The 27122-nt window shown below is 42.8% G+C and overlaps 1 protein-coding gene across 1 annotated transcript in view; it reads left to right on the forward strand.

The window, feature by feature from the left end:
* The first annotated feature begins 8420 nt into the window (after positions 1-8420).
* Positions 8421-27122, forward strand: part of PDE3A (phosphodiesterase 3A) — a 399551-nt gene continuing 380849 nt past the window's right edge. The window contains exon 1 of the mRNA XM_090043568.1: positions 8421-11208. Within this exon, the coding sequence (XP_089899694.1) occupies positions 9775-11208 (1434 nt within the window). The 5' untranslated portion in view covers positions 8421-9774. The remainder of the gene's footprint in view (positions 11209-27122) is intronic.

A 27122-nucleotide genomic window follows, 5' to 3' on the forward strand; every position in this document is an offset into this window, starting at 1 on the left:
AGGAGTGTCAAACAACAGGGTATGTTAAGGAAGCAGTTGGAGCCTTAGCTTTGAGTTTCCTTGTGTAGAGGGTTTGTGACTTTTCTATTGTTTACATGTAGTATTTTAAGTGTCATAAAATAGTTTGCAGAGGGACTGAATCAGCAATATAAGCAACTGATAAAAACAAGGTAAAATGGTGTATTTGATTTCAGTGCACGTGAAGCCCATATGAATAAAACCCCATCCTACAAGCTATATGTATACATGCTTTTAATTTACTTGCTCATAGCTCACCCCCCGCCTCCATCTCCCACACACACGTGTGTGAGTGTGTGTCTGACTGGGGCCTTATCTGTATTATTAATTTCAGGGTATTTGAATACCAAGTCTGTTAAGATTTGGTCTATACATCTAGCTGAGCCCCAGACTACTGTCCAGGAAATAAGCCTGGCTTAACTCATTCTTCATGTGGGGCCAATTAGGAAGTTGATACAGTTTAGAGTAGCCCTGACCCATGAACAATGCACGCCCTCAGTGTCTGGTGGGGTACGGCGGCACTGGCAGCAGCGGGAGCGCAGTGGCGGTGAAGGGAGTGCTGTGGTGGTAAGTGGGAGCTCTCACAGATGCCACCAGTGCTGTCGGCAGGCGGAGGTGAGCAGCGACTGCCTGCAGGTGCCACCAACAATGTCAGCGGGGCCTTTTTGTAGGGTGTACACAACCACGCTCAGGGGGTGCATATCGCCCCTTCCCTGAGCTGCTCACTGCTGGCACAACACTAAGTTGCTAGGCTTGTGTGTGCCTAGGAGCAAGTGGATGGGGCTTACCTCCTCAGCTTCAGTCTCAGACAGCATACACATGGCCTAGATGTCTACAAAAAACCCCCAACAGTTTAGGTGCATAGGGGATAATCTTAAGTCTCATGCTATCTTCTGTTTTATTCTACTTAATATTCTTCAAAGTTCTCAGTCCTCTAAGACTAAGAATTCTTTTACAAATCAAGGAGAAAGTTAAAGCAAATCCCCCTCAAGAGGAATATATTTCTTAGATGCCAAGGTTCTTATATACACACACTGTGAAGAGATGCCAAAAATCATTTTCCATGGAACTGGTAGCATGACATCGTGGTTGACCTTGGAATGGAAAAAACATGAAGTGTGAACTCTGTATTGCATTAAAATGATATTGCTTATTGAAGAACTATCTGGGCATTAATAGACAGGATAAAATTATTTTCTATAAAAATGATTGAACAGATGTTAAAAGTATATGGTACTTATGAACATTCAGTGGCTGCTCTATAGTTAAATTTACACAGAGATTTGTATTTAAAATAGGGATTAAACCTTTATGTTCTTTATGAATGACGTAACCTCAATCCTCCAAGTTTCTCTCTTGACTAGGCCTTCCTTAACAAACTCAGGACTCTGTTTGGACACAGGACTTTCCACACATTTGCCTAGAGAGGGTCAGTCATAATACAACCACTCTATAACAAGACCATTGCTCCAGGGCAGCCGTGATGCCCCCTGGTGGCCACGCAGCTCCTGCCTTGGTCTTGCCTATTTTGCTTTGAGCTCTAGAGTTCCCTCCCCTTACTACCACCTGCCACCCCTAGCTTTCATGTCAAGTGGGACTGTACATGCCTCCTTCCCACCCCTGCCCTGAGCACCTCTTGCCTCATAGGCTATTCATGGCCTCTGACTTCCCCTGTAGCCATGCCCATGACTTGCAGGTGTTACCAACAACTCAGTTTAGTGGGCTCTCAGCCCCAGTCCAATATCACATCTTTTCAGGTTTCTTTGTATTCATTAATTTCTATGCCTCCTGAACTGCTGGGCCCCTGGCCCTTATCTCTACCCTCTTGGGCTGCTGGGCCCCCTGGCCCTTTATCTTTCTATCTCTCACTGGGCCCCTGACTCTGTATCTGTGTCTTCCCTTCTTTTTCTCTTTTTTTTAATCTCACTGAGCCCTTAACTCTGTGTCTCCCCTCTCACCCTACCTTGTAGCTTATACTCTGCCTCCAGCAGGCTTCAGCCTCATGTGCCACTCTGGCTCTCTTGGGACCTCCACTTCCCCTAATTAATCCCAACCAGTCCACCAGTCATTACTTATACAAAAAACATAAGCATTCCAGTTATAACAAAACTTCAAGTCCTCTGTGAGCTTAATGAAATCCCCCCACTCCTGTGAGCAGGCCAGGCTCGGTGGCTAGCTGCAGCTATCTAGTGGCCAGGCCAGCTGTGGCGTACAGAGCAAAATGGCCTCAAGTGCCTAAGCTAGGCTTTGTCCTACTGTCGGGTTGCAATAGGCACACCTAGTCTTTGCCTTCTAGCTACCAGTCCTCTTGCAGGTAGCTGTGTAGTGCTTCCTAAACAGGCTGCAGGTGTTCCTCTTCCAGCTTCCTGCTTCGGCAGCAGTGTTTCTTTGCTGCCCATCCTCTTGCATCTAGCTTCTAGCCAGCTGCCTGAGCTCAATCTGTGACATTTCTCCTTTTTTAAGTAACAGAAGCTCTACACTCCCTGGTACACTCCCCAAGCTTCTGGAATTTATTTTTGATTACAGAATAACTTTTTACAATAATATAAGGATCAATGTTTCTCATTCATGACTGTTTTGATACAGTCTACTGCTTTCAAAATTTCCTCCAGCAAGCATATTTTGAACTTTTGGAAACTGGAACATTAAACAGCTCTAGACTCTAGGGAAATCTGAGGCACTGTCTGCTTTCAGAAAAAAAATGAATGTTTTTTTTTTCTAATATCATAACTATAATCTTTTCTTCCTAGATCACACTGAAAGGCAATGAACATTTTCATTAAAGAATACGTTTTAACGTGAAAATATTTGCCATTAAATGAATGCTTCACAGTTTAGGATTTCAATTGTTTTAAAATATGTGCCTAACCCTTATGCTATGAAAGAAAACCTTGAAAGTATAAAGCAAAGGAAACAGATCGAAACTGATGTCCTGGGTTTACATACAACTTGAAAGAATAATGGCAATGTCATTAACTATTTCACTGCTTAAAATTTTAAAAGATCAAATTAACATGGCATCTGTATTTTGATGCCCTGTTCATTGTCAAATCTCACTGATGTCACTGAGACTACATACATATTCAAGTACTTCATTGGATCATGGCCTTAATGCCATAGGGGGTTTTACGACAGATTAGTCATCTAAATGTTAACATTTTAAATGGCATTGCAATGCTATTCTTTGTGAAATGTCATAAACAACCAAAGAACACTTGTACTGGGGACTGTGATAAATTTGTCACACAACATGCTGGTCATTTTCTGAACATTTGATGATTTAGATGACTAGAGTATGAAATGTTGCTCAGGGAGTGGTCTGTTTTATTTTGATATCCTATTTTTAAGTTGTTTTGTTCTCGTTTTCTGAGTGACTTTGTTCTCTTACTGTAAGATGCCCTGATCCTTTCTTGTAAAAGAAAGCATATAAATCAATCAAACAAACAAGGGGAGCAGAGGCACTGTGAGGCATCATTTACTACTGTTTATGGAGTGTTTTGAGATCATAACATGGAAGGTTGTGATAAAACCCCCCAAAAGAGTGTCATCTGTAATATTCTGCAGACACTAACTGCTGTCACAAGGTAGATCCAGATGATTAATAAAAATTACAGTAGAGTTGTCCATGTAGTTTGATCAAAGCTTTAAAGCAATCACATGCTAATTAAAATTGGAGAGAAGAAAGAAAATAATGAATATATATGAGCGACCGTCTCAAACAGCTCAAGAGCATTGTCATGTTCTTGGTGTACCTGGAATAATGAGAAGTAAAATAGAAACATTCCTTTTTTTCTTTTGTCTCATTCTGTTTCTCAAGACTACTTTGTATGGAATTTGTTCAGCTTGCCTTGCTGCTGACTCTGTAGCAGCCTCTCCCATTATAGATTAATCCTAACAATCAGCAAAGTGTTTTTGTACAGTGTGGATGCTTAACTTTGTTGGACTAACATAAGGACGAATCCTCCTGTCATCTAACATTTTATAAGAGGTAGAAGTAATCTTTGGGACAATGTGGGTAGTTGCTGACAGTCACCTGAGAATTGGCACCTGAGAGTTGGGATAATTAAGCATTAAAAGAGGTGAAAAGCTATTGGTTGTCTTGGTGCCAGGCATAGATGTGAATGATCAAATCTTTTCTACTTGTGTGTTATTGACTAGCTGATAGAAACCATATTCTTCCGTGGATGTAGTAACCTGTTATGCCTTGGTGGTCTGTCTAAAGCTACATTGTGTAGGTCAGGGGTTGGCAGCAGTCTACTGGAGTTTGTAACCTAGCTTCCTGCTGCAGGCTACAAATCTCCACCCCCTGGAGACCTCAAGCAATCTGCGCTTCCCTCGCTACAGATATGCAGCCCCTCTGTAGTGAAAGTAAACACAAGTGGGAGAGAGCAGCAGGCTAGGCTGGTGAGGAGATGGGTAGCTTGAGGTAGCTGTGAGCCGCACAATCCTCTGTACTGTCCCAAGCTGTTTTGGGCCTTTCAGGCTGAATTCAACCTCTTTGCAAGTCAGATCTAACTGGAGGACTTCTGACGCAGGTTATCCCAGCCACAATACTGCCTGGACTGTTTTATATTTATCAGTAAAAGGTATACCACATTTTCCACAAAGATGTTCACTGACTGCATACTTCATTTTCAGTAGTTTTAGTGCTGAATAAACGTTTGCCCAGTAGACAGTATTGTTTTTGTATTTATTGCTAAAGAGAAACCAGCTTTGATGAGGAAATGCTGCCACTCTACAGCCTATGAACATAAAGCCTATGCCTAACTTTTTCAGCTGCAAATTTTAAAGCTTTGCCTTTCTGGACTTTCTTCTGTACCCTTCCCTGATATTGTCCATGTACCACCCTGTAGTAGTCTTTCAAAAAAACTATGAACTCTCAAGTTTCTTGTTGGAAGATTACCCTCCTATTTAAAATGGAATGATAGATTACTTTAACAATGGTATCAACCACCTTCTTTTAAGAGTTAATTAGTCAATGGAGAATGTTCCTTTGCACATTTATAACTTTAAAAACGAATTTTCTAATTCACAGATCACTTTACTTGCTGAACTGGACCATTGATTTATTTCAGCCAAGTCTTCTAGTACTGGTGCTTTTCTTAGCTGACAATCTGGAAAAAAGGAACAACTTTTCTTGAGGTTCTTTTTTTGGATACTGATCATTTCATACCATATTTTTCCGTGTCAGGTGTCTTTCAAACTAAACTATATCCTGTAAGTATAGTACTGCCTTCTACTTTCTGTTTAATACATTACAGGAGCATTTCTGTGTTAATTTGATAAATAATATTTTTGAATTGGAACTGGAGTCATAATAAGAAAAATAGAGGCCTTCAGAATTCAACTAATAAGGCCTATCCATATTTTTTTGTGTGTACGTGAATAATTCAGCTACATAAAATGGTTTCCTTGTCCTTCTGTCACCATGTTAGGCACTAGGCAGGGCAGAGTAACACCTTAGGGTAGTTGTTCTTAACCTTTTTAGAGTCACAGCACCACATCACAACTTTTTTTTTTTTTTTTTTTTTTTTTAAGATTTAGCAGCCCCCTAGATTAGGAACCAGGAGGACTCATACTGCCTCTATCTACTTCAGTGGTTCTCAAGCATGATACTGCTATGCCCTCCTGCCTGTATTGGGGTTTTCTGATAAATCTAAAGCAGGCAGATACAGATGTGCAACTAATGTATTTTATGTTCTGAAAGAAACTCCCATGCCCCTGGGTTGGTGGAGGGGGGGAAAGGAAGGTGGTGCCCTGGGTACACCTGGCCAGGCAGTGCAAATGAACGCTTCAGCAGGACTCCAGTGGCAAAGCAGCAGAGAGGGCTGCAGCAGCGCAGCTTGACTCCTCCAGGTGGGCAGGTCAAAGAGCTGTGGCCACAGCATGTGCTCTTGCCATAGACCTTCCCAATCCAACCCCATATGCTCCTCCTTCCCTGCCTAGTATGCCTCTGTTTCCAGGAGGAGCATAGGGGATCAGACTAGGAAAGGTTGCAGGAAGAGCACAGACTTCAGCTGCAGCTGTTTCCCAATCTAACTCTGCAGGAGGCATGTGGGGCATTTTAACCTGTTGTGGTAGCACCCCTCACCCTGCTTGATGACCACTGCCTTAGAAAATAACTGCTTCAGAGAAGTTTGGACTTTCTATCTGTGCCTGTAGATGACATGACATTCACAGCTTTATCTACCAGTGGAACCAGAAGAACATATTCCTTTAGAAATCCTGATCTGGCAGCCTCTTGTGTCAGTCAGTGATAAGAAGTGGGCTGACAAGAGAATTGTTAGTATGACAAGTGCCTAAATGTGCTATATGTTCTTCCAAGATATTTAGTCACATGCAGCCCATGTCTTCAGATGTACTAGGTATTCGTAAACTTCATTAAGATCTGCAGGTGCTTAAAATATCTGAAAAAAAACCTAATACTAACTTTCATTGTAAAACCTTTTACGTACTGAAATCATAAAGCAGTCCTGAAACTCATCCATTTGTGGGAAAGAGAGCAGTAGACATTGTTTCCTATAGATGAATGAAGCCAAAAAATATTTTTGACCACTACCATTCTGAGCAGACAAGACCCTAGTTCTCCAAATTCTCATCTAAGAGATACCCACCCCCTGCAAAACAGTAAAAAGAACACAAATTAGTTTATCTTGGTACCTTGGAAGGATGAAGGGATGAGCCAACTACCTGTTTTCAAGTACTGATTCTAGGAAATCTCAGTATTTTCATACTCAGACTAGGGCTAAGTACAGACAGGCAAAAAGCCCAAGGCTGAATTGATTCAGTCTTTTGCAGGTTAGTCTAAGATGCAGAGATTACAGGTTTCTCTTGCTTTATGTGGGTTCTGTATGTGCAAATTTGCTCTTATGCGATGACCTTTTTTATCCCAAAAATTCATTATATGCAAGGTAAATTCACTCGTATGCGATTGGCGTGGTGGAAGTGATGCACAACAAAATATAGTCTCATGTGTGGATCTGTGCTCCTCATTTGTTGTCTGTGATGTGTTTGTATATGTGCCATCCCCATTATGGTAACATTCACTACCACCCTGTGCTTGTGTATACTGTCTGCTGTTGGTGAGTACCAAAACTGCCTTGTAAAAGTGGTAGAAACGGATCTGGGGGTCAGTACATTCAAGGTCATGGAAAGTATCCTTATTTGTTACATTGTAAAGTGGGTTCCTTTTATATGAATTTGAGTTGTATACTGTTTTCCAGGAATGCACGTACAGCATACAGCGAGGACAACCTGTATAAGCTAATGAATAAACGTTCACTTTTGATTTAGGAAATGCAGCCACATGTCTGCAGTGGTTCAAGCCAGAAGCCAGGGGGTCCTAGAGCACAGCTGTCTGGCACATAGCCAGCATGGACTGTGTGTTTGCTTCCTCTTATTGCTGTTCCCAAGGTCTCTAGGATTTACAGTCCAGAAGCACAACAGCAGGACTCAGCAAGGTTGCTCATTACTTCCTCTTCCTGCTTTCTGGTGCATCTGGGATTTGTAGTCCACAGTTGCACCCAGCACTAAGTAAGCAGGACAGGGCAGTGCAGCACAGCTCTGTACTCAAGGGAAAGGGAGTTTAACCCTCTTTCCTGGCCCCATACCCCAACCAGGGTTTGTCTGGGGAGGGAGGGCAGGGGACAGTGAGCCGGCCCTCACTGTTCCAGCTAGGGAGTAGAGGGGCAGAGCCAGACCTGCTTTCTGAAACTGACAGCCCAGCCTAGCCCAGCTCAGCCCAACTCAGGGCTGCAAAATGCTGGAATGTGGGAGGACTCTGATTTCACTTGAACCAGGAAGGGGGCTGGGACAGGAGTTTCATAAACCATTTTGGCCTAAATCAGTTAAGTCTGATATGACATTCAACCAGGTTTATCTTAAACCAGTCTCAGCCATTTTGAAACTGGTTTGTGTGTAATGAACTTCTGTTCTGCTACAGGTTTAAGCCAGTTTCTGATCACTTAAACTGGTTTACGTATAAGTTTTGTCCCTAGTCTAGATGCTTGGTTGGGCCTTAATTGGCTCTGCCTATTACCATGCCATCAAGAAGACCTCAGAGTCAAGGTGAAACTATGGAAACAAAATAATCTGAGTCTGCAGTGGACTTCTGTACAATCTTCAAAACAGAAGATGACAGCTTTACATCTTGGAGAGGCCTAACTTGTTTTGTGTAATACTGGAAATCCATCATCCTCTCTAGTTTCCTACTAGGAGTTCGGGGCCTAAGGTTGATGAAACTCCCTATGGATAGATTCCAATTAAGACAACTCAGTGGAAGATCATGTTTTACCTAGGCAGAGCTCGGAAATGCATTACACTGATCAAGGCCTTCATAAGTATGACTGTTTCAAAACAAACTCAACCAAAAGGCACGCTATTAGAAACAAAACCACTGCAATAACAGATATTATAAAGAAGTACCAGTTTATTTAATCATTAAACCAGAGAGGGGGAAACTAGAGAGCACCATCGCTATTTAATCTAAAATGACTAATTTGCCCCTTTTAGAGTACAGGAGTGTTAAGGATCTTCACCTGGTTTGGTACCTGCTCATGTGACAAATATTTAAATTTAGTCTGCAGCAAAAATTGGGAGTTGAGAAATTTTTAAATGTATTCCCTTCTTGTTTAATTTTTATAACACTGCTAAAAGGTCAACATTTCTGCTACCAGTAACTTAAAGTAGCAATCTATCAAGTACCAAAGTAAAGGTAAAGTTGGATTTTAAATGAATGATACTTAGTGGGAAGGATTGGGTCAAAGGTCTAATCTGTTTAAGCCACAATAGTATTTGCTGTTGCCTAATATTGCAACACCAGTTATTTGCATTCTGGGCTGGTGCATCCTCACTGCATTTTTCAGAGGCACAGTGCTTAAAGGAGTTCAGCTGAAAGGTGCATGGGACAGGTGTAACCCCTTGCTTTCTGGGCCCTCATCTTGCAGTCAGAAACACCTGAATGGCTGGTGTGGCAACCCACTCTACTTCCATGTAGGCCTGCCTGCTAAATGCTGTTCTAATCCCTCCTGGCAAGATTAAGCATTTTTCAGCTGTCTTCAATTTAGACACTTAACCTTTTGCTTAAAAGAAACCCAGACATTTTCCAAGTCTCCAAATCAAACTTTGCTTCTAGTATTTGGGGGGGGAAAGAGCTGACCAAATTTCATATGTAAGTGTGACCAAAAAATCCAGATTTCATTAGCTGGGAAAGCTATTACCTAAGCTCACCCTTAGCTCATGACACATTTCTAGTCATAGAAAACACATTTCTCTAAGGCTGCTGTTTCAGCCCATCAAGGTCAGATGCTGTGGTACTAGGCACGCTGTGGAAACCTGGATAAGATATGGCAACAGACATAGATTGTGAATCTGAAAAGCAGGGGCGTGGGTGTGCTGGGGAAAAGAGATGTTAAGGTGGACAGTAGGGAAAAGTCTGTCCCTTCATGTATGTTTCCTGGCTCTAAATGTCCCATACTTTCCCAGCTAGCAGGGTGTTTTCCTGTGGCTTGTGTTACCCTGTGCCAAATGTCTGCAATGTGCTGGGAGAACTGTGTTGGAGAAGGAAAGTGAATGAACTAAACCTGTGCCCATTGACTCGGGGTGCACCCCGGAGCCCAGGCACCAGCAAGACCTAGGCCCGCCAGGCTTTCACAGCTGTATCAGAAAACGGGAGGTCAGGACTGCAGCAGTTTAAAGCAAAGCAGGCAGGATTGAGGACTCTGCCCCTCAACAACTGAACATGAGGGGAAGAAAAGGATGGGCTCCAGCTCTCTAGGGCCCCAGCCTGAGGAGAGGACACCCCGAGGGCTGCTGAAGGGCTTCCCCCAGAGTCGGGGCTGCAGGAGCCTCCTTCGGAGCAAGAAGCAGCCCTGGGGAACAGCGAGGAGGCGCCGTGCCTGCCAGGGGAGGGGGACCTGCTGCGCTCCCCCCGCCCGCCTGCAGCCGGCGCGGCTCGTGAGGCGCGAGCGAGCTCAGCCTCGCTCCCTCCGCCGCCCCCCGCGGGCCGGATCCGGCTGCAACTTGGGGGCTGGGGGGGGGATCCCGGCTCCTCCCTCGCGCCCGGCTCCTGCACCCTTCAGCCCTCCCTGCCATGCCCGGGACCCTCCCCCTCCGCAGCCGCGGGCGAGCCGCAGCTCCCGGCCGCGGCGCGGCGTGACAGCGGCGGGAGGAGCGAGCCCCGCGCGGGGGCAGCATGGCCTAGGCACCGCGGGCGGGCAGCCTCCGGCTTGGGCTGGGGGGCCGGGGTCTCCCCTCTGTTTTTCTCCTCTTTGCACCCAGTGGCTGGGGCTTCCCCGCTCTTGGCAGCGCCTCCCTGCCCTGGCGAGCCGCGGGGCGGGGGGGGGAAGCATGGCCGTGAGCGGCGGCGGGGGCAAAGGCAGCCGCAGCCCCGACTGCAATGGGTATCGCCCTCCTGGCAGCGGGCAGGCGCGGGCAGCCGGGACGTGCTGGCGGGCGCGGGCGCTGCACCACATCCGCAGCTCCCGGAAAGTTTCCTGGGCCGTGTGCGCCGGGTGCCTGTGCTTGGCGCTTGCTCTGCTGCTCCGCGCGGGGCTGGAGGAGGAGAAGGACGGCGGCGGAGGAGGAGAGGGAGGCTCGCCCTCGCCCCTGCCCCTACCCCTACCCCGCGCGGGGCTGCAGCCGGCCGCGCTGCTCGGCAGCCTCGTGGGTGCCTTCTTCTGGATGGGCTGGTACTTGCTGCGCGCCGGGGTCCGGCCGCACACCGCCGCCTGGCTGCTGGCCGCCTGCTGCGGGGGGGAAGCGCTCGTGCAGCGCGGCTTGGCGGTGGGGGAGGATCACTTGCTCTCCTTCCCCGCCACGGGGGTGGTGCTGAGCTGCCTGGCCGCCGCGACATGGCTGGTGCTGAAGCTGCGGCAGGGCGTCCTCATGATCGCCGTGACTAGCGCCGTCCGGACCACGGCCCTCGTGTCCCTGGACAGGATCCAGCTGGCCTGGAGACCCTACCTGGCCTACGCGCTCGGGCTGCTGGGCATCCTGCTGGCCGGCTCCGCGCAGCGCCTCCTGCCCCGGCCCGGGCCCGGGCCCCGCCAGCTCGCCGGCGCCCCGCTGCCCCGGCCGGACGTCCCGGTGCTGAGGAGGCGGCGGCGCTCCAGCTCCATGATCTCCGCCGAGATGTCCGGCTGCAGCAAGTCGCATCGCAGGACCTCGCTGCCCTGCATACCTCGGGAGCAGGTACGCGCCGCGCCGGGGAGAGGGGCGAGAGCGAGCAAGGGGAGCCGCCGCCGCCCAAACTTCGCGGCGGCCGCAAACTTTCTTGGCTCCTCCCGGCAGCGGAGCGGGACGCAGGCAGCGCCCGGGGCTGTCCCGCTCGGCGGGTGGCGAGTGCCTGCGCTGCGGGCTGCGGGAGGGCTCCGCTGCCTGCGCTTCCCGGCTCGGGGGGTGGAGAGCGGCGCCCCCGGGCCCCCGCCGAGTCGCTGCGCGGTTCCGACGGGCAGAGCCGAGGAGAAGGGGCCTCTGAGCAGCACGGCTGTGGGCACCCGCCCGGACTCCTCAGGACTGATGCGTACAGACAGCTGTGGAGGGAGAGGGAGAGAGATTAGGACTCTACAGACTCCGCAACAGAGAGATGGGGAGAGACAGAGAGCGAGCTATCGGGATAGATATAGCCCCCCACTACCTCTCTAGATGGATATACGTAGAAGTAGACAGATGTCTGTCGATATGGAGTATATCTAGAGACTGTCTCTTCAGATTTTATGTATATAGCACACACCATTTATCTCTATCCTGTCCATCTCTGTGTATCAAGATGATCTCTATACAGATTAGTTTATTCATATAGCAATATCTGCAGATTATGTGGATACAGATTTAGCTATCCATCTCCCCCCTCTCTCTAGATTATATAGCAATTTTTGTAGATTATATGGATACAGATTATATCATCTATTTCTGTAGGTATATATTGATAAATATCTATAGAACGCACGCGCACACACACACACACACGCACGCGCACACACACACACACACACACACACACACACACACACACACACACACACACACACACACACACACACACACACACACACACACACGAAAATAAAAATAATAGTCCTGAACAGTCTAAGTGTTGTGATAAAAGCTATTATAGAGATGCAGACATTTGTATCTCTAAGTATCAAGCAGTTTTTGCCGCTGCTCTTCAGTCCTTTGATACTAGATCTGTGTTAGTTGTGGATTTTTGACTCGAGTATGTTGGAGGGGGAATAGGTGGTGGTTTCAATAGAAATGCACGTGTGCAGTATCCAAAAAAGCTTTTTTAAAGCAAGCTGTGGAAGGAAAGGGGGGAAAAAGATATCTAAAGATATGAAACACATGGAAATGAGTATCTTTGCAGCCTCACAGTTAGGATGTTGAGGAAACTTAATTTCACATTCAGATTATTTTCTGGGATTTAGTGTTATATGTGAGAAGAATCTTTCAATGGACTGAGTGTGATTGAACTATTTGGAGTAAGTGTGTCATTTCCTTGGTGGTGAAAAGGGAAGCCCAAGTGGAAATAAATGGCAAATGGTATTAAGTTTCCCTTTTCAATTAATATTAAAAATGAATCCATGAAATGTGGTCTGCTAAAGCTTATTCCAGTACACCAACGGCTTTCTTTGGGTGTCTTGCTGGGTAAGCAACTAAGTATTTTCTAAGTAATGGCATCTAACCATATGATGTGGGTGGCTAGTTTGTTTCTGGAAATGGTTTGATTACATCTCTTTGTGGTTGGTTGTGACATTTTTCTAGAAAGGCGCCTGGCAACATTATATACTGGAGGCTTATTTTACAGCAAACTGTACTTATTTAACACTTTTGTTTAGATAAAATATTATTTACTGCAGTGCCTGAGCAAATACTGTGTGGAAAAAATAGAAAGCTGACTCAGTTCTGATTTTCTTTTATTATGAACTTTCTGAGAGAGTGTGTGTTGGGTGTAAGAATCATTTGTAAATATATGATATTCAAGGGAAGAAAATAAAGTTGCTTAAATTTATTGCATGCTAGCTAGTTACTTCCGGTGGTTTCTTACGATGATCATTTGCAGCGTTTAAAATATTTTTCCACTTGCTGTGGCACTTCAAACCAAATGCAGTTTTCCAGCAAGTGTTTAAATACAAACATTTTGATCCAATCTGTTCCACTCTACTCTAGTTGCTGCCTTTTTTTGTAAATCCTCTTGATCAGCTATCATATTGATAAATTGATTGGAGCAGAGAGCAACTTTAGGCCATCAAAGAAACCAATTTTAACTTGAGAGTAAGACTCAATTGTGTTCTGAGAAGTTTTAGTATTCCTGCGGAAGAAAGAGGATGGAGCCACTTGACTTTAATTCAATTAATGAATTTAAAGATTTGGGCATTTTTTAAATTAAATTGTTCTCCTTTAATATTTAATCAGTAGGACTTTGGATTGCTCACATCACCATATAATACAAGTATCTATGATTCTTTCCTACTTCGTTTTTTAGGAAGCAGATTGTTATATTGTGTGAACTTTCTTCCAAATTTCCTCTTTCTAAAGCTCTTCTTTTAAGTTAAGAATGGCAGAAAAGAGCCTGGGAGGCTCTCAGAAAAGGTTAGGAAGTGTGGGACACTCTCTCTGTTTTTGGCGGACAGCAGAACAGAGTTTGCGTTTATAGAAGAAATCAGTTCCCTGTAGATTTAAAGCAGCCAAATATAAATGTTTCTTTTTGGGACAGCTTTTAAATATAACATGTTAAAAATAGAGATGAGCACTCCTTAAAAACAAATCCAATACCCTGACCTCTCTCCTTTCCTCCCCCTCCCCCCCCCCAACCCAATTTAAATAAGAAGAAAGTTTTTTTGCATGCTTTCAAGTGGAAGTAGCTCATTTGAACAGATCTGCTACATGGTCAATAGGGTAAAAATTAGGCTTGCATTTTAAGGAAGTTTAATATAGGATACATAGGCCTTATGAAATTCTCGTATATTGCTCATTAGTTCTTACAGTTGTTTAAGCTTTTCCTTGATTGCCAGGAAAAACTCCCTGAGCTAATTGTGTATAGTAATTTATGATCTTCCTAAACCTTAGGAATATTAGGGTGTGTGGTTGTCTTCCTCCTCCCCACAAAATAGCAGTGGTGTTGGGGTGCAGTGTATGGTTGGTGGGGTCAAGCAACAAAGATGTAAATGTATAAACAGGAACTATTCTGTAAAATGTGTTCAGAAACATTAAGTAAATATGAGCTATATAGGTGTTAATGCAGCTTTCTTTTTATATCTTTAAATAACGGGGTTTTACTCTAAGTTCCTGGTGTGAACAGTCAAATTTTTTTTCCCATATCCTTGAATTACCACTACTGTGGAAACTTGTCATCTTTGTTCTCGGCCTCAAATAAATTTTACATGTAACAAAGAAAATTTGTTTAGCCATTTAAAAAAAAAAATGAGGTAGTAAAATATATTTTTTACCCTCTGTGAAATAATTCTGATTTTATTTATAGTGTGATTTTGTTTTTTTTCCCTGAACTGAACAAGTAGTTTGGAATAAAATGTTCACAGTCCTCAATGAGAAGCGAGTACTTTGTTGTGGCCTGAACTGTTGAGATGCTGTCTATCCCCTATTTTTAGCTGTAGTGGCTAAAGATGCTCTATTCCTTGAGGTATCAGGCACCCAGCTTTGAGAGGAACTGATCAGAAAAGTGGTTCATGAATGAATAGTTTGTTTGGTTTTTTCCTATTGATTTAAATAGAGGGCATGTTTTGAAAGCTGCTTGTAGCTTACACAGCTCTTGATATCTAGAGCTTCTTTACACCTTGGTATGCCATCCTTATCCTCTTCCCCTAAAACTGGCATAAGAAGAGATCCAGAAGGCCTGGCGTTTCCAGCTGCATACCATGTATTAGGGATATAGTGTATCTGAATCGTGTTTCAGGTTCAGTGCAAGTAAGAAATGGACAGGTGTGTTGGTGTAACTGTGGCTTTGGCCCTAAACTATATGGGGTAGCTGTTCAAAAAAAAATGTTTCTGGGAGAGTGTCTGTGCTGTATGTGCACCAGTTTCCTTCGCATACTCCTGCCCCACCCTCCCCCGCCCCAAACTGTCTTGTCACTTAACGTAAACTTATTACAAGCTAGTTTTGCCTAATGAACCGTAGTTCCAACTGCTGGTAGCTCAACTTGGTGAGTGAGTGTGTGTGTCTAGGATCACTTTAAGGCATACACTATAGCTGTCATCCTCCTGAATTAGAAAACACCATAATGGGGGTTAAAACAGTTGCTAACTTGAAAACCAAATGAACTTGAAACTGAGACAAGGGACTCCTCAAGTGTAGGCTCAGCTTTGTCACTGACTATGCAGAGCCTGGGGAACTTTCACTCTAAAATCCTGGTTTCCCCAACAGGGTGTGCTAGGAGGATTAGCAACAGTAGAGTGCTTGGATGTGGGTTGTGACAGAGATAGGAAGGGACTGTGGATGAACTCTAACAGTGCTCCCCTGGTGCGGTGTCTTTGTCCAGTATCTGATTGTTGGACAATAAGCCCTAGCGTGTTGCTTTCAGCTTCTGCCTGCCTAATAGGGTGCCTGATCACTAGTTTCCTTTCACCAGCCTCTCCTCTTTTGTGTCAGAAAGGAGAATCTTTCTCTTGCCCTCTTGTTTGCACCTTTTCTGCCCAAAATTGTTTGGAGAGGAAGAAATGTTGGTTCACCTGTCTCCTTGAAAGGAAGAGTACCTGTATCTTCATGATTTTAATGATTGCAGCTGCTGTGAGAGGATATGTATGTCTGCTACAGCAGCTTTCTTCTAAACCTTCTCTTTTCACACCAGTGGCTTCAATTGCCTGTCTCTCTGATCTGTCTCAGATAGCAGCAGAGTGAAACTGCAATGATTCTTGTCAGTTTTAGCACTGTTCTGGAATTGTGAATACTAGCCATGAAAATTAATTGAATTTTGCCAGTTGTTACTCTGCTGCTTGTGAAAGCAGTGAGCCAGGTCAGGTATTAAAGCTGCCTGTCTGGAGGCTTGGGAAAACCAGGCAACATTAATTCACATTAGGAGAAGGTACTCCTGCAGTGATGAGATCTAGAAGTGTTGGTTTGGTTTTGTTTTTTAAAATAAATAAACAAAACCCCTTGCTTCTACAAAAATATATCTTCATTCTTTCTCTGTTTGCTAGGGAGTGCTTTTCATATGTGAGGACTAAGTGGAGTTCTCTCTTGGTCCCCATCATAATTAACTTAAAGAGGAACAAATTTCCTTTAATAGCTATGAATTTGGAATAAAACCTTAAATCTGCAATGTTGACATTATCTCTCTAGGAATGGTATGTAATTAAAGGCATTCTAGAATACCTATGTTTAATTGCAGGGGCTAGAAGGAAAAGCATGTACAGTGTAGATGCATCAGTTTGTTGTTTAGGTTATGACTTGGGCACTGAATTTTTGGTATACACCTAATTAAGTCAGTGCTGCAATAGAATCTGTCTAGTTACGTTTTTAGCCAGTTCTCTAATTAAACTGCAGCCACTCTGAGAAGTTTCATTGGCAATACTGATTTCTTTTCATAAATGGTGATAATGATAATTTATGTCATCTTGCTATTGGCTGAAATATTCTTGCTTAAAATATTAAATCAGACTCCTGAATAATCATATAACAAATTATATGCAATTTTTTTAGGATGATTTTGCTGAAGCAAACTGAGTTTTCTTCAATTTTTTTTTTTTTTATTTTACTGAAAAAAATTAAAAGCTGTTGGGGGAAACTGTCATGATAGGTTTACAATCTATTTTTGTTTGTCTCTTAAATAAAGTATTTTTTTTGGCCTATGGATGGAAAAGAATAAAATACAGTAGTGACTTTCTGTTCTCTCTGAACTGAGTGTAAAGTGTGAAAATGCAAAGCTGCAGAGCTGAAAGAAACCCTGTGTATGCAGGCTTGTCATGTTAATTAAATAAACAACTAGAACAGTGACCCTGTGTATGAAATGTGTTTTGAGACGCTCGAGACAAAGCAGTAACACACGATGTTTTGGACATTGTGACATTTATATGAATTTGTCCTGCTTTGCTGTGCTTGCTGTTCAGACCTTTTTTTTTGACACAAACTGGAGACTTGACACTCAAACTGTATTTTGAAAAGAGGAGGAATTCCCCCCCCCCCCCCCCGTTTTTTTTCTTAAGTCTCTGAAGCTAGGGAAAGATGAGCTGTTATGGCCAAAATCCACAGGACTTGAAATGGACATGAGCCGATGACATCCTAAGCAGTTTAGGGGGAAAGGAAAAAAGGACCTGCTGAAATTTAAAGAATTCAGTCTGTTGCTAACAAATATGTTTTCATATCCACCAAATGTTATTCAGCCTATATTATCCAATTAGATGTGCTAAGTAATGTTGGTTGTTCAGTGAGATTCAAAGAAGTAAGTGAGAACTTTTCTCTCTCATTTGAGTGGATTTCAGAGAAGGTTTCCGTTTGCATAGTTTACAAAAGCATGCCCTCAGATTCTGTTCTATATTACCCAGCATATCATTCAGAAATAAGCATACCTAGAATATACAGTTTTCATTTATTTTGGCTTGTTTAGTATTTGCTACTAGCACAGTAAATTTGATAATTCTGGTGTATCAGGAGTCTTTTCAACAAAGTAACCATATGTATGAGAAATACAGCCATTGAAGTTTACTTGTTCTTTTACTTTTTTTAACCTCTAGCTTTGAAAGGGCAATAGCAGATATCAAATATTTTCTCAATTAAGCTTTTCTTGGGAAGTAAGTTTAATCTATGGAAGTGTGAGAGAAAATTGTGTGCGTCACAACTGAAAGGGTGTTTTTTGCTTCCCTGCATATCCTCTTCTGCTAACCAAACTGAATAGCAGGACACCCGTAGGCTTGCAAATGCTTATTCCCAAGGGTTGTCCCATTGGCATTGGCAAGAATGTTCATGTGAGTAAAGTTAGTTTGTTACTGTTACAGGGTTGGTCCCTAGAGGGCACAAGAGACCCTATTCTAAATTTGCACTATCACTTACAGACAAGTGTAGCAAATAAAATCAAATCATCATGAAAAAGTCCATCATCGGTACACTGGAGTTAAATTGGGAATAAATGTATCCTTTTTTGTGGTTCCTTCAGTCAGTTAATGGGTCTTATAATAGAAACTTATGCTTTGTGTGTCTCACTTTTAAATGCCTAGGTAAAGCACCAATAAAACTTAGCTGATGATTGTTTAAGCATCAGTTGTATCTCAGCAAACTTGGTGGGATAGGGACAAACCAGCACAACTTCTGTAAAGAAAAATCATTCCTCTCTAGTCTGTTAGAATTAGTTGGATAGGTTAACAAATAATGGATACCGGCTGGAAGAATGTGTTTGGGCATCCAGTAAGATTTTGATCTGGGCCCCAACTAAAAGCTGTTAAGTAAATAATTGTGAGGTATGAGGTAGTGGCCTAGTAATTGGTCAAGAGTCAGAAAACAGAAGAAAAGAGTGACATTGCCATACAGAGAACATGATATTTTGCAGTGATCATGCTTCACAATTCTGTACTCTAATCACTGGATTTCTTATTAGTTATGTTGGAAAATGATAAACAGGAAAATGTGCTGGTGGGACACAATTACTTAAATTAGCCAGTGCTAGTGAGTGACTTAAATCGGCCAATAATGTGTTCGTATATTCAAATTTTGACCAAAAAAAGGTTAAAATTACAGTAAGAAGGAAGATTCTTACTATTTTCACAACTTATTAGGTTCTAAATTAAGGGACATAACCAATCAGGAAAAAGACCTTGGTGTCCTTGTGGAAAGCTAAAATGAAAACAATGTTTGTATGGAAATGGGATAGAATCCGTTTTTACCATAGGTTTCTATTACGTGTACTAGCAGTAAATGTTTGTCTGGAACAGTGATAGAGATTTGGGTACCTTTTTCCAGTGTGAGGTGTATTGAAAATAGAGGATCTCAGGATATGTGATGCAAAGTGTTCGGGGCTTGGGGAATCTTCTCAGTGAGGATTGAATGTAGACAGTTGAAAAAGAACCCAAACAAGTATAGCCATGCTTCTGGAAATCAGTTACCTTGATAGAAAGCTATGAAATGTTGAATAATGCATTTCTTATGATGAGTGGAGGGGAGAGCCAATTCAATTAAAATAATTTAATTGTAAACTTTTGAAAACAGTACTCTGTTACAAAGCATGATTAGCCCACAGAACTTACTATCACAAGATATTACTTAGGCCAAGCGCTAAGTAGAATTTTTTAAGAATATTAAAAATGTGTCATGAATAATGAGACCACCCATACTTCAATTCCATTAAAAAAAATCCTCTTTTTTAGCAAACTTATGCTTCAGAGCCTAAGGAAGCCACCAACTGATAGTAGCTAAGAAGAAACTTCCCTTATAGATGAGTCATGCATCTGGCAGCAGTAAAATAACTCTACTCTTTCCTCCTAACGCATCTGGGACTGGCTACTGACACAGATAGAACTTGGAACTCAGTGGACCGCTGCTGTGATCTGTTACGGCATTTCCTATCATCCTAAAACAATCAAGTACTGAAAATTGTTGGGGAAAATATTTCCTATGAGAAACCGGGTAGAGCAGTTAAGTCTAATGTTTTATTTCATGGTCTGTTCAAAGGCTGGGAAAATGTAAACTCCAGTGTGTGTCAGAAATAACTCTCTATAGATGTGCTCTCCCTATCTGCTGCCTCCACCCTTCCACAACAGTGTTCCCAATTAAAGTGACTTATTTGCATACTCTGTAGCCTGTGAGCTGCCCATGTTTGGTATTGTTTTATAGATAGGTTTTTTAGCTTATGTTCAAGGGTTTTTTTTAAATAAAATTGCTTTACGCATCACTAAAATCTTCCGCGGAATCTTACCTCTAGCTCTAAGAACTGTATTAATGAAACTTTATAAGACTGGCCTGACAATTATGGAATTGCTAAGAGAGACAGCCGAGGAGAGCTAAAAAGTAGCAATTCGGCAGAGCCCTCTTTAAATTAGAATTAACTTGAACACTGTAAATGTTCTGCAGAATAAATTATTTGTAGGTTTACTGCTTCTAGGAATATGATGTGGCCTACCGTAGGTACTGCACTACTTGCTATTCTCAAGGGTTACCTCAGTGAAGATTTTTACTTTTTTTTTTTTAAGAAGAGTAACTTCTAAGAGAGAATAAGCTAGTAGATTTGGGGTTCTTGTTTGCCCATGGATCATAGTAGTTTGAATCTCATAGGTTCTTTTGCTACTTGAAAAAAGAAGGTAGCCAGAATCTGTCATGTTTTTGACTTAATTTTATATTGGATATTTGCTTTTTAAAGCCCTGGGTATCTTATCTGGGAAGTAATTAGCTGATACCCACACAGTGTGACCTACTAAAGAAATAAGGGAACAGAGAAGTTTTTGCTGACCTCCCCCATTTGAACACACTGAAAGAAAATTGATCGGCATGTCTGTTCATGAATAAAGTGCCCCTTTTACTCTGAAATATAGTGCCTAAAATTATCCTGAAATAGTTTTAGGAGAACAGTAATTCTGCTGTGGCACTTCTTGTCAGTTTCTCCATACGTACAACCCTTTAATTATTTGTTTTTTGTTCCTTACTTCATTGTGTGGTCACAATGAAAGAGCTATCCTAGAACATTGAAGTTTCTGCTTTTTGTTCTCTGCTAGTTATGAAAATAAAGAAGACACTATTGGTCATACTACATTTAGAAGATATTCATAGGCATGCAATTTTTTTAATGTAAATAACATATTTAGGTATGGTTCCAATAGTGCTGCTATAGGATAGCTGAAATGAACATCTGTATAGTTGATACATCTTGGGTATAATAAATAATTTGACTGTGTTCTTGTAGTTTGATTCTTCTTGTCAGTGTAATTTGGGCAACCATTGCATAAGAGCCCAGTCCTTGGGTGATGCTGACTCTTTATTTAAAGACTGATACACATGACTTGAATTTGATTGTCAGAATTGTATCATTTACACTGTATTGCAGATTACGGCAGGAAATTAAACCTCACTGGGGACACCAACAATTTATTTTGTGCCTGGTGACTCAGTCTGTAATGATAGGAGAAATGATTTTACCAATATATTCTCTGCAAAACATCATGATATACTTCTTGAATAACTTGTTTGATGAATATAATAGTTCCCTTAGTTTCGTAAACTGACAATATAATAAGTAATTGATCTGAAAATTTTAACTACCTTCAATATGCTATTCTGATATCTGACTAGCTCTATCCATGTTAACATGACAATGAGCATATGAGTGTCTAAAGAGCAAAGAGAAAAGGTACTTGGAGAGAATTAGAGAATCTGAACTTCTGGAGTTTGGGTGGATTAATGCATGGGCCCACTGCGCCCAGGCCCAGAGGCCCCCTGGGATGCCAGGGGGCAGGCAACATGTAGGGGGGTATATGGGACATGTGACTCCCCCCTAAAATTGGCCTTTGCTGGCCAGGAAGTGGGTAGCACTGGCTGGTGCTCCCCCGCCCCCAGTAGCATTTCCAGTTTTGCTGGCAACCCTTCGGTGGTTGGTGGTGATCAGCAGCTGGTGCCCCTCTAGAGCCAGGAGGTTCCAGTTGCCCTTGCCAGGGGCACCATGGCCCTGCCAGGCATCCTGGCTGCAGGCATCTGGGGTGGGCAGTGCATGCTGCCTCCTCTCTGGTCAAGCTAGGGCCAGGGGCTAGCGGTAGGCGTGGTGCTCCCTGCAGGCAGCAGCAGCTTCCCAGGGCGATCTGGTGCCAGGAGGCCCCGTGGGTAGCCCTGCTCCCTGCCATCAGTGGTGTACTGACAGGAAGGAGTGGGGGGGGGGGAGTGGCCATACTCAGTCCCCTGGCAGCACTTCTGGTTTGGCCGCTAGCACTTTTGGTTTCACTGCCAGCGTCGTCTCTGGGCTCAGTGCTGCTACGGGATACTCTTCCCCACCTCCCTGCTAAAAGATTAGCTGCAGATGGGGGAGCACAAATGAAAGTATTGGCTTTGAGTGCTGGAGATCCATGGTATGCTACTGCCTGCTATCTATGGGCTGATGCTGGCACCAGTGCTTCTGGGACAGCCCTGCCCTACCTGGGCAGAGGGGTGGGTGGGCAGTTGGGCCAGAGGTTATGCCCCGCACTCCCCCAAGCTGGCCGCGGCCCATCCTGCAGTGCTTGGGGGCCGTAGCTCTAGCTGTATGATACCCACTGGGCAGAGGGGCCAGGGCTGCCTTCACCTCAGCGGTGCTTGCACACCCTGAACCCACTGGAAGCCAGGCGGGCCCAGCTGCAGTGCCCTGGAAGGTGCAGGGGGAACCTGTTCTTGCCTGGTGGGGGTATTCCAATTTTCTGTTTGCCCAGAAACCCAATAAATCTTAATCCACCACTGGCTGGGATTAGCTGTACCTTAGCAATCTTTTTTCTTTCTTTTTTCTCTGTGTTTAATTATACTGACACTGGAGCATCTAGGTCTGGTCACTTAAGCTTTCAGTTGCAGTTGCCTTAGGAATAAGCACTTCTGTGACCTAAGGGTACATGCACCTTCTTAATACTCTGAGTAAAATAACAGGTTTAAAAAGTTTTGTCTTCATTGTATAGGGGGTTGGGTTTGAAGATATTGTGGAACTTTTTTCATGAAGTGTTTCATAGCTGAAATTTTGCAACCATTACAAAGATTCAAGTATGTCTCATCATAGCCTTTTCTTTATTTTGGTTACCATATCCTGTTGGATGTAATGAACTAAGCAAATCCAATTTGATTTTTGTCAGCTTGTTTTGGCTTGGATGTCCTTTTAGGTCAGTGATGCTGAAACCCATTCCACGACCCTTTGCACTGGCAGAAAATTGCCCAAATTAAGTAGCAAAATGCCATGTTATACCAAAGATCACACATACTGCTCTCTTCATTTTTATCAGTGATATTGATGCCTGTTATTACTGAAATGATTCAGAGTGATATATATGCATGCACACATGCACGCACACTATATCTACCCAGGTTTATCTTAAACTGGTTTCAGCCATTTTGAAAGTGGTTTATGTGCATCTTGAACATTACCTTGAACATTATATAAAATCTTTCAAGGAAAAATAATGTTCAAGGTGCATATAAGATACTTAAGTTTTGCCTAAGTGTCAAGTCACAGTTGGTATAGAACAACTTTTTGCTCGGATGCAGGCATGCAGCCTGTTTTGGGTAGGCACCAAGGCTAGGGACATAAATTACACGTAAGCCGGTATAAGTGATTGGCAACTGGTTCAAATCTGTAACACAGCAGAAGTTCACATAAACCACTTTCAAAATGGCTGAAACCAATTTTAAGATAAACCCCGGGTGGATGTAGTACCAGACTTGACTGATTTATTTTAAATTGGTTTACTGAACTTCTGTCCCAGATCCCCTCCACATTCAAGTTAATTCACAGACCCCTAGCATCCCAGGATGCTTTTCATCTTCCCTGGAAACCCCCACTTGGCCCAAGGTATCTGCTCCAGCTCTAGCACCTCCCAGCTCTGGCCTGAGCTACTGCAGGGATGTGATTTCATTTCCAGAATCAAAAGTGAATGTTTGTTCACTTGCTTATTGGCTCAATCTACACACCTTAAACTAATCACCAAAAATTGAAGCAAGTAAGCCCCAGGGTTTTGGGGCCTTTGTACATGCCACAAAATTGGCATTTAAAGCAGCTTAAATACCCTTTTGCACTGTTTTAATGGCATTGTTGATTGCACACTCAGCAGCATATTCTGCTTTAAATGACTTTGGTACATAGCAAGATAAAATATCTCTGAGGTGTTTTAGTTTGCTACCTAACAAAGTGTAACAGTACATGGAGCACTGGAAGCTGATTGTGTTTGTGTCATGGTGGGCCCCATGCAGCTCGGCGGCTGTGGGACCTAGTGACAGCCCATGTAGGCAGGCTTCACTAAAAAAAAAAAAAAAAGTGCAGAGACTGATCTTTGCCCCCCCACACACACCTGCCTGCCTGCCTGAGCTGTGCAGGGGCCCAGTGCTTTCCTCTGCAGCTACAGGGTGTGGGGCGGTGCTTTCTGCTGGCTATGGCATCCTGCAGGATTGCCCGGGCTGGGTACCATCTGGGGGGGGGGCTGTAAAGCTCAGGGACTGCTAGGCCTGTCAGCAGCTCGCCCTGCCGCCCAACAGGCAAGTAAGGATTGGGCCCCCACCCTTATGTACGCATCACAGGGGTTTAATTTGGTTTAATTCTCCCTAAATTGAAGAGCCGTTTTTAAACCTCCTCTGTTCAATTTAGGGAGAACTAAACTGAATTAAACCCCTGTGGCACATACAAGCAGCTTTTGACTGTCTGTACTTAGTGCAAATGCCATTAATTTATCACAGAAGTCATACGACAGCATTTTTAACACTTTGTTGCATAAGTAAAAGTCCTAAACAGAAGTGGTCTGCTTTATGCTGCTTTCTGACCAATGCTTGTTTCTATTGATTTTTGAGAGCTAAACATGTTTGCCACTTCTTAGGTAATATGGCAACCTTCCTTTTCAGTAACTGTCCTCATTTAGAAGGGAGGGCATGTCTACTTAGATAAACCTGCAGTTAGCAATAGCATCTAATGACCCAAAATGAGCAGCTGCTAAGAAACAGATTTTAGTTGTTTCTCTCCCTGCCATAGATATCCTGACTTCTCTGTTACAGCGTCAAAAGCATACCGCCATCATGTATCTGATGCTTATTGGTGAATATGTTCATGCTTATGAGCAATATTTCTGATATATGAATGTCTTTCTTTAAATATGATAATTCAGATCTAGCATTGACTTGAATCACTTACATAGTTATGAGACCTTGTGCCATCTCTCTTCTCAAACTAGAAACTAGCACCTTGGATATCATGCTTCATTAACTACCCCTGCCTACGCTCCTCCAAAACACAATTAGATTTGTCTGTTGAAGGGACATAGTTCTTAGTTTGCTCCTTAGAACAGTTTTTGACCTGAAAGCTATAGCTTTCTGAACCGCTAACACTTGCTTTCTGAACCGCTAACACTTGCTTTCTGACATGTCTGTAGGTATGTCTCTGGCAGGCTTGTAATTTTTTTTGCATCATCTTCTAATCATTACTTAAATTTTGACTTCTTGTATTTTTCTCTATGTACTTGGCATCTGACTGTTCTTTTAATACTTTTAAATCTAAGGTATTTTAAAAATTTTGCTTAGAATTTTCACTTTACTTTTTTCAAATTTACTGACTTACTAAAGGAATGAAAATGTATAGCCTGTGCAGTTCTGAAAATGTGAGTTCTTTCAGCTCATTGTCACAGGGACTGGATTACCATTACTTGAGCTATGACATGTAACACAAACATTGTGCCATGACATTGGAAGTGTCTAGACTTGATTGACTAATAAGTTCCTGCTTCAGCTCAGGCCAATGCTGTTGTAATGGATATAAAATGAAAACCACGCTGAAGTGAGCCGGGGATGTATGGAGACTTCTGTAGCATGGAATTCTCCCTAGCAAGGAATGTGAGGAGACTAGCTAAAGTAAATGGTTGTCTCAATGTTGAGATATGAGTGATTTGCTTTTTCTGTTGAAACTTACCCCATAGTAATCAAAATAGGTTTACTTCTGCCTTGATGTACCCATACTCAAGGAAGTGGCAAAGCAGCCTACATGTTGTTTGTTAAGGTACCTATGGAGTAAGAGGGAGAGAGTATTTCTAAAAGCATTAGCTGCACAATAATCTTTCACATAGTTCAAATGGCTTTTCTATTTTAAAATCTAAACTCTATATTTGGTTTTAACTATGAAATGCTGCTGTATCATTCATATTCAGCTACTGATTTAAGCAATGCTTTTAGACCAATTAAAATCGTATGCAATTACAATTTTTAATGCAATCCTTATTATCAACTGATTACATAAAACTGCAACTGAATAAACATTTCTCTATTAAAAGATTTAGTGTTACACTTCCCCTGTATTGGAAATAAGCTAAAATGGGAGGAATGGACTGGTATTTGCAAAAGAAACACTTCCTAAATTCACTCACTCTAGTAAAGACCTGTCAGAATTGTTAAGCATCTGCTATTGCTATTGACTTCATTGAGAACCACAGCAGCTCAACACCCGTTAGAATTAGGAAGCTTGCGATCACATACACTCATGCCAGTTTAAAATGTCATATGGCATTGGCAGCATCCACACACCTGACTAGTTAGCTGTTTTTCAAAAAGTGGGTTTATTACAAGCCAGGTTTGTGTCCTTCTGTTTTGTGTCTTGCCAAGAAGCCACTATGGTTGGCTTTCAGTGAGGAAATTAGGATTTTTAGGAATAAATATTTCTGTATGGTAGAAGCATACCTTATTGACCTTTTGGTAATAACATCTGGTAACAGCATGGAAAATTAGTATGTATTGAGTAATACTTCTTGGAAGTTAACTATCTTGTCTGAAGCGAGGCCAAAAGTAGGGCACAATGACACCTTGGAGACTAACTCATTCAGAGAGGCATGAGCTTTTTTATAGGCAACAGCCTATTCAGTTAGATACCTAGGCATGTTAGGCACATGAGAGGAGGAAGCATCATATACAATAAAAGCAGATTTTCTTTAAAAAAAAAAAAAAAAAAAAAAATCTAGAATTTTAACTTCCTTTTCTCCATATCTGGAAATTGTCTGTTGTTCTTTAGATCCTCAGATGTTGTCACTCTTTTGGGAAATTCTACAGAACTGTGAGCAAGAATGATAAAATGCTTGGCCATGAATTTGTGGAGTTCCTTAACAGATGAGAACTTGTGACTTGGAAAAATATGTGCTTACATCATTTTCTGGTTTTAGCTGTGTATTATTTATTCTCAATTTAATATGCATTTAGTATGTTAAAGCAAAACACAGGGCATGTCTACATGTGCACATGTACTGCACAGTACACAGGCACGCATCTACACATACATGCCCATACTGCACAGTAAATATGGTGACTTATGCAAGCTTGAGCGTAAATTTGATAACTGCATCATGCAGGTATCAAATTTATGCCTGATTAGTTGCAGTACAGTAACCCAGGAGGTCTCCCTGCCTGGTTTGTCTAGCCCCAGGGCTCCTGGATTCCACTTGGGGCTAAAGTTAGCCCCAAGGGCTGGCAGTCATGTGGCCGGAGCTCT

The sequence above is a fragment of the Crocodylus siamensis genome, chromosome 4 (genome assembly GCF_052110815.1).
Source record: "Crocodylus siamensis isolate JL-2025a chromosome 4, ASM5211081v1, whole genome shotgun sequence".
NCBI classification, from domain to species: Eukaryota; Metazoa; Chordata; order Crocodylia; family Crocodylidae; genus Crocodylus; species Crocodylus siamensis.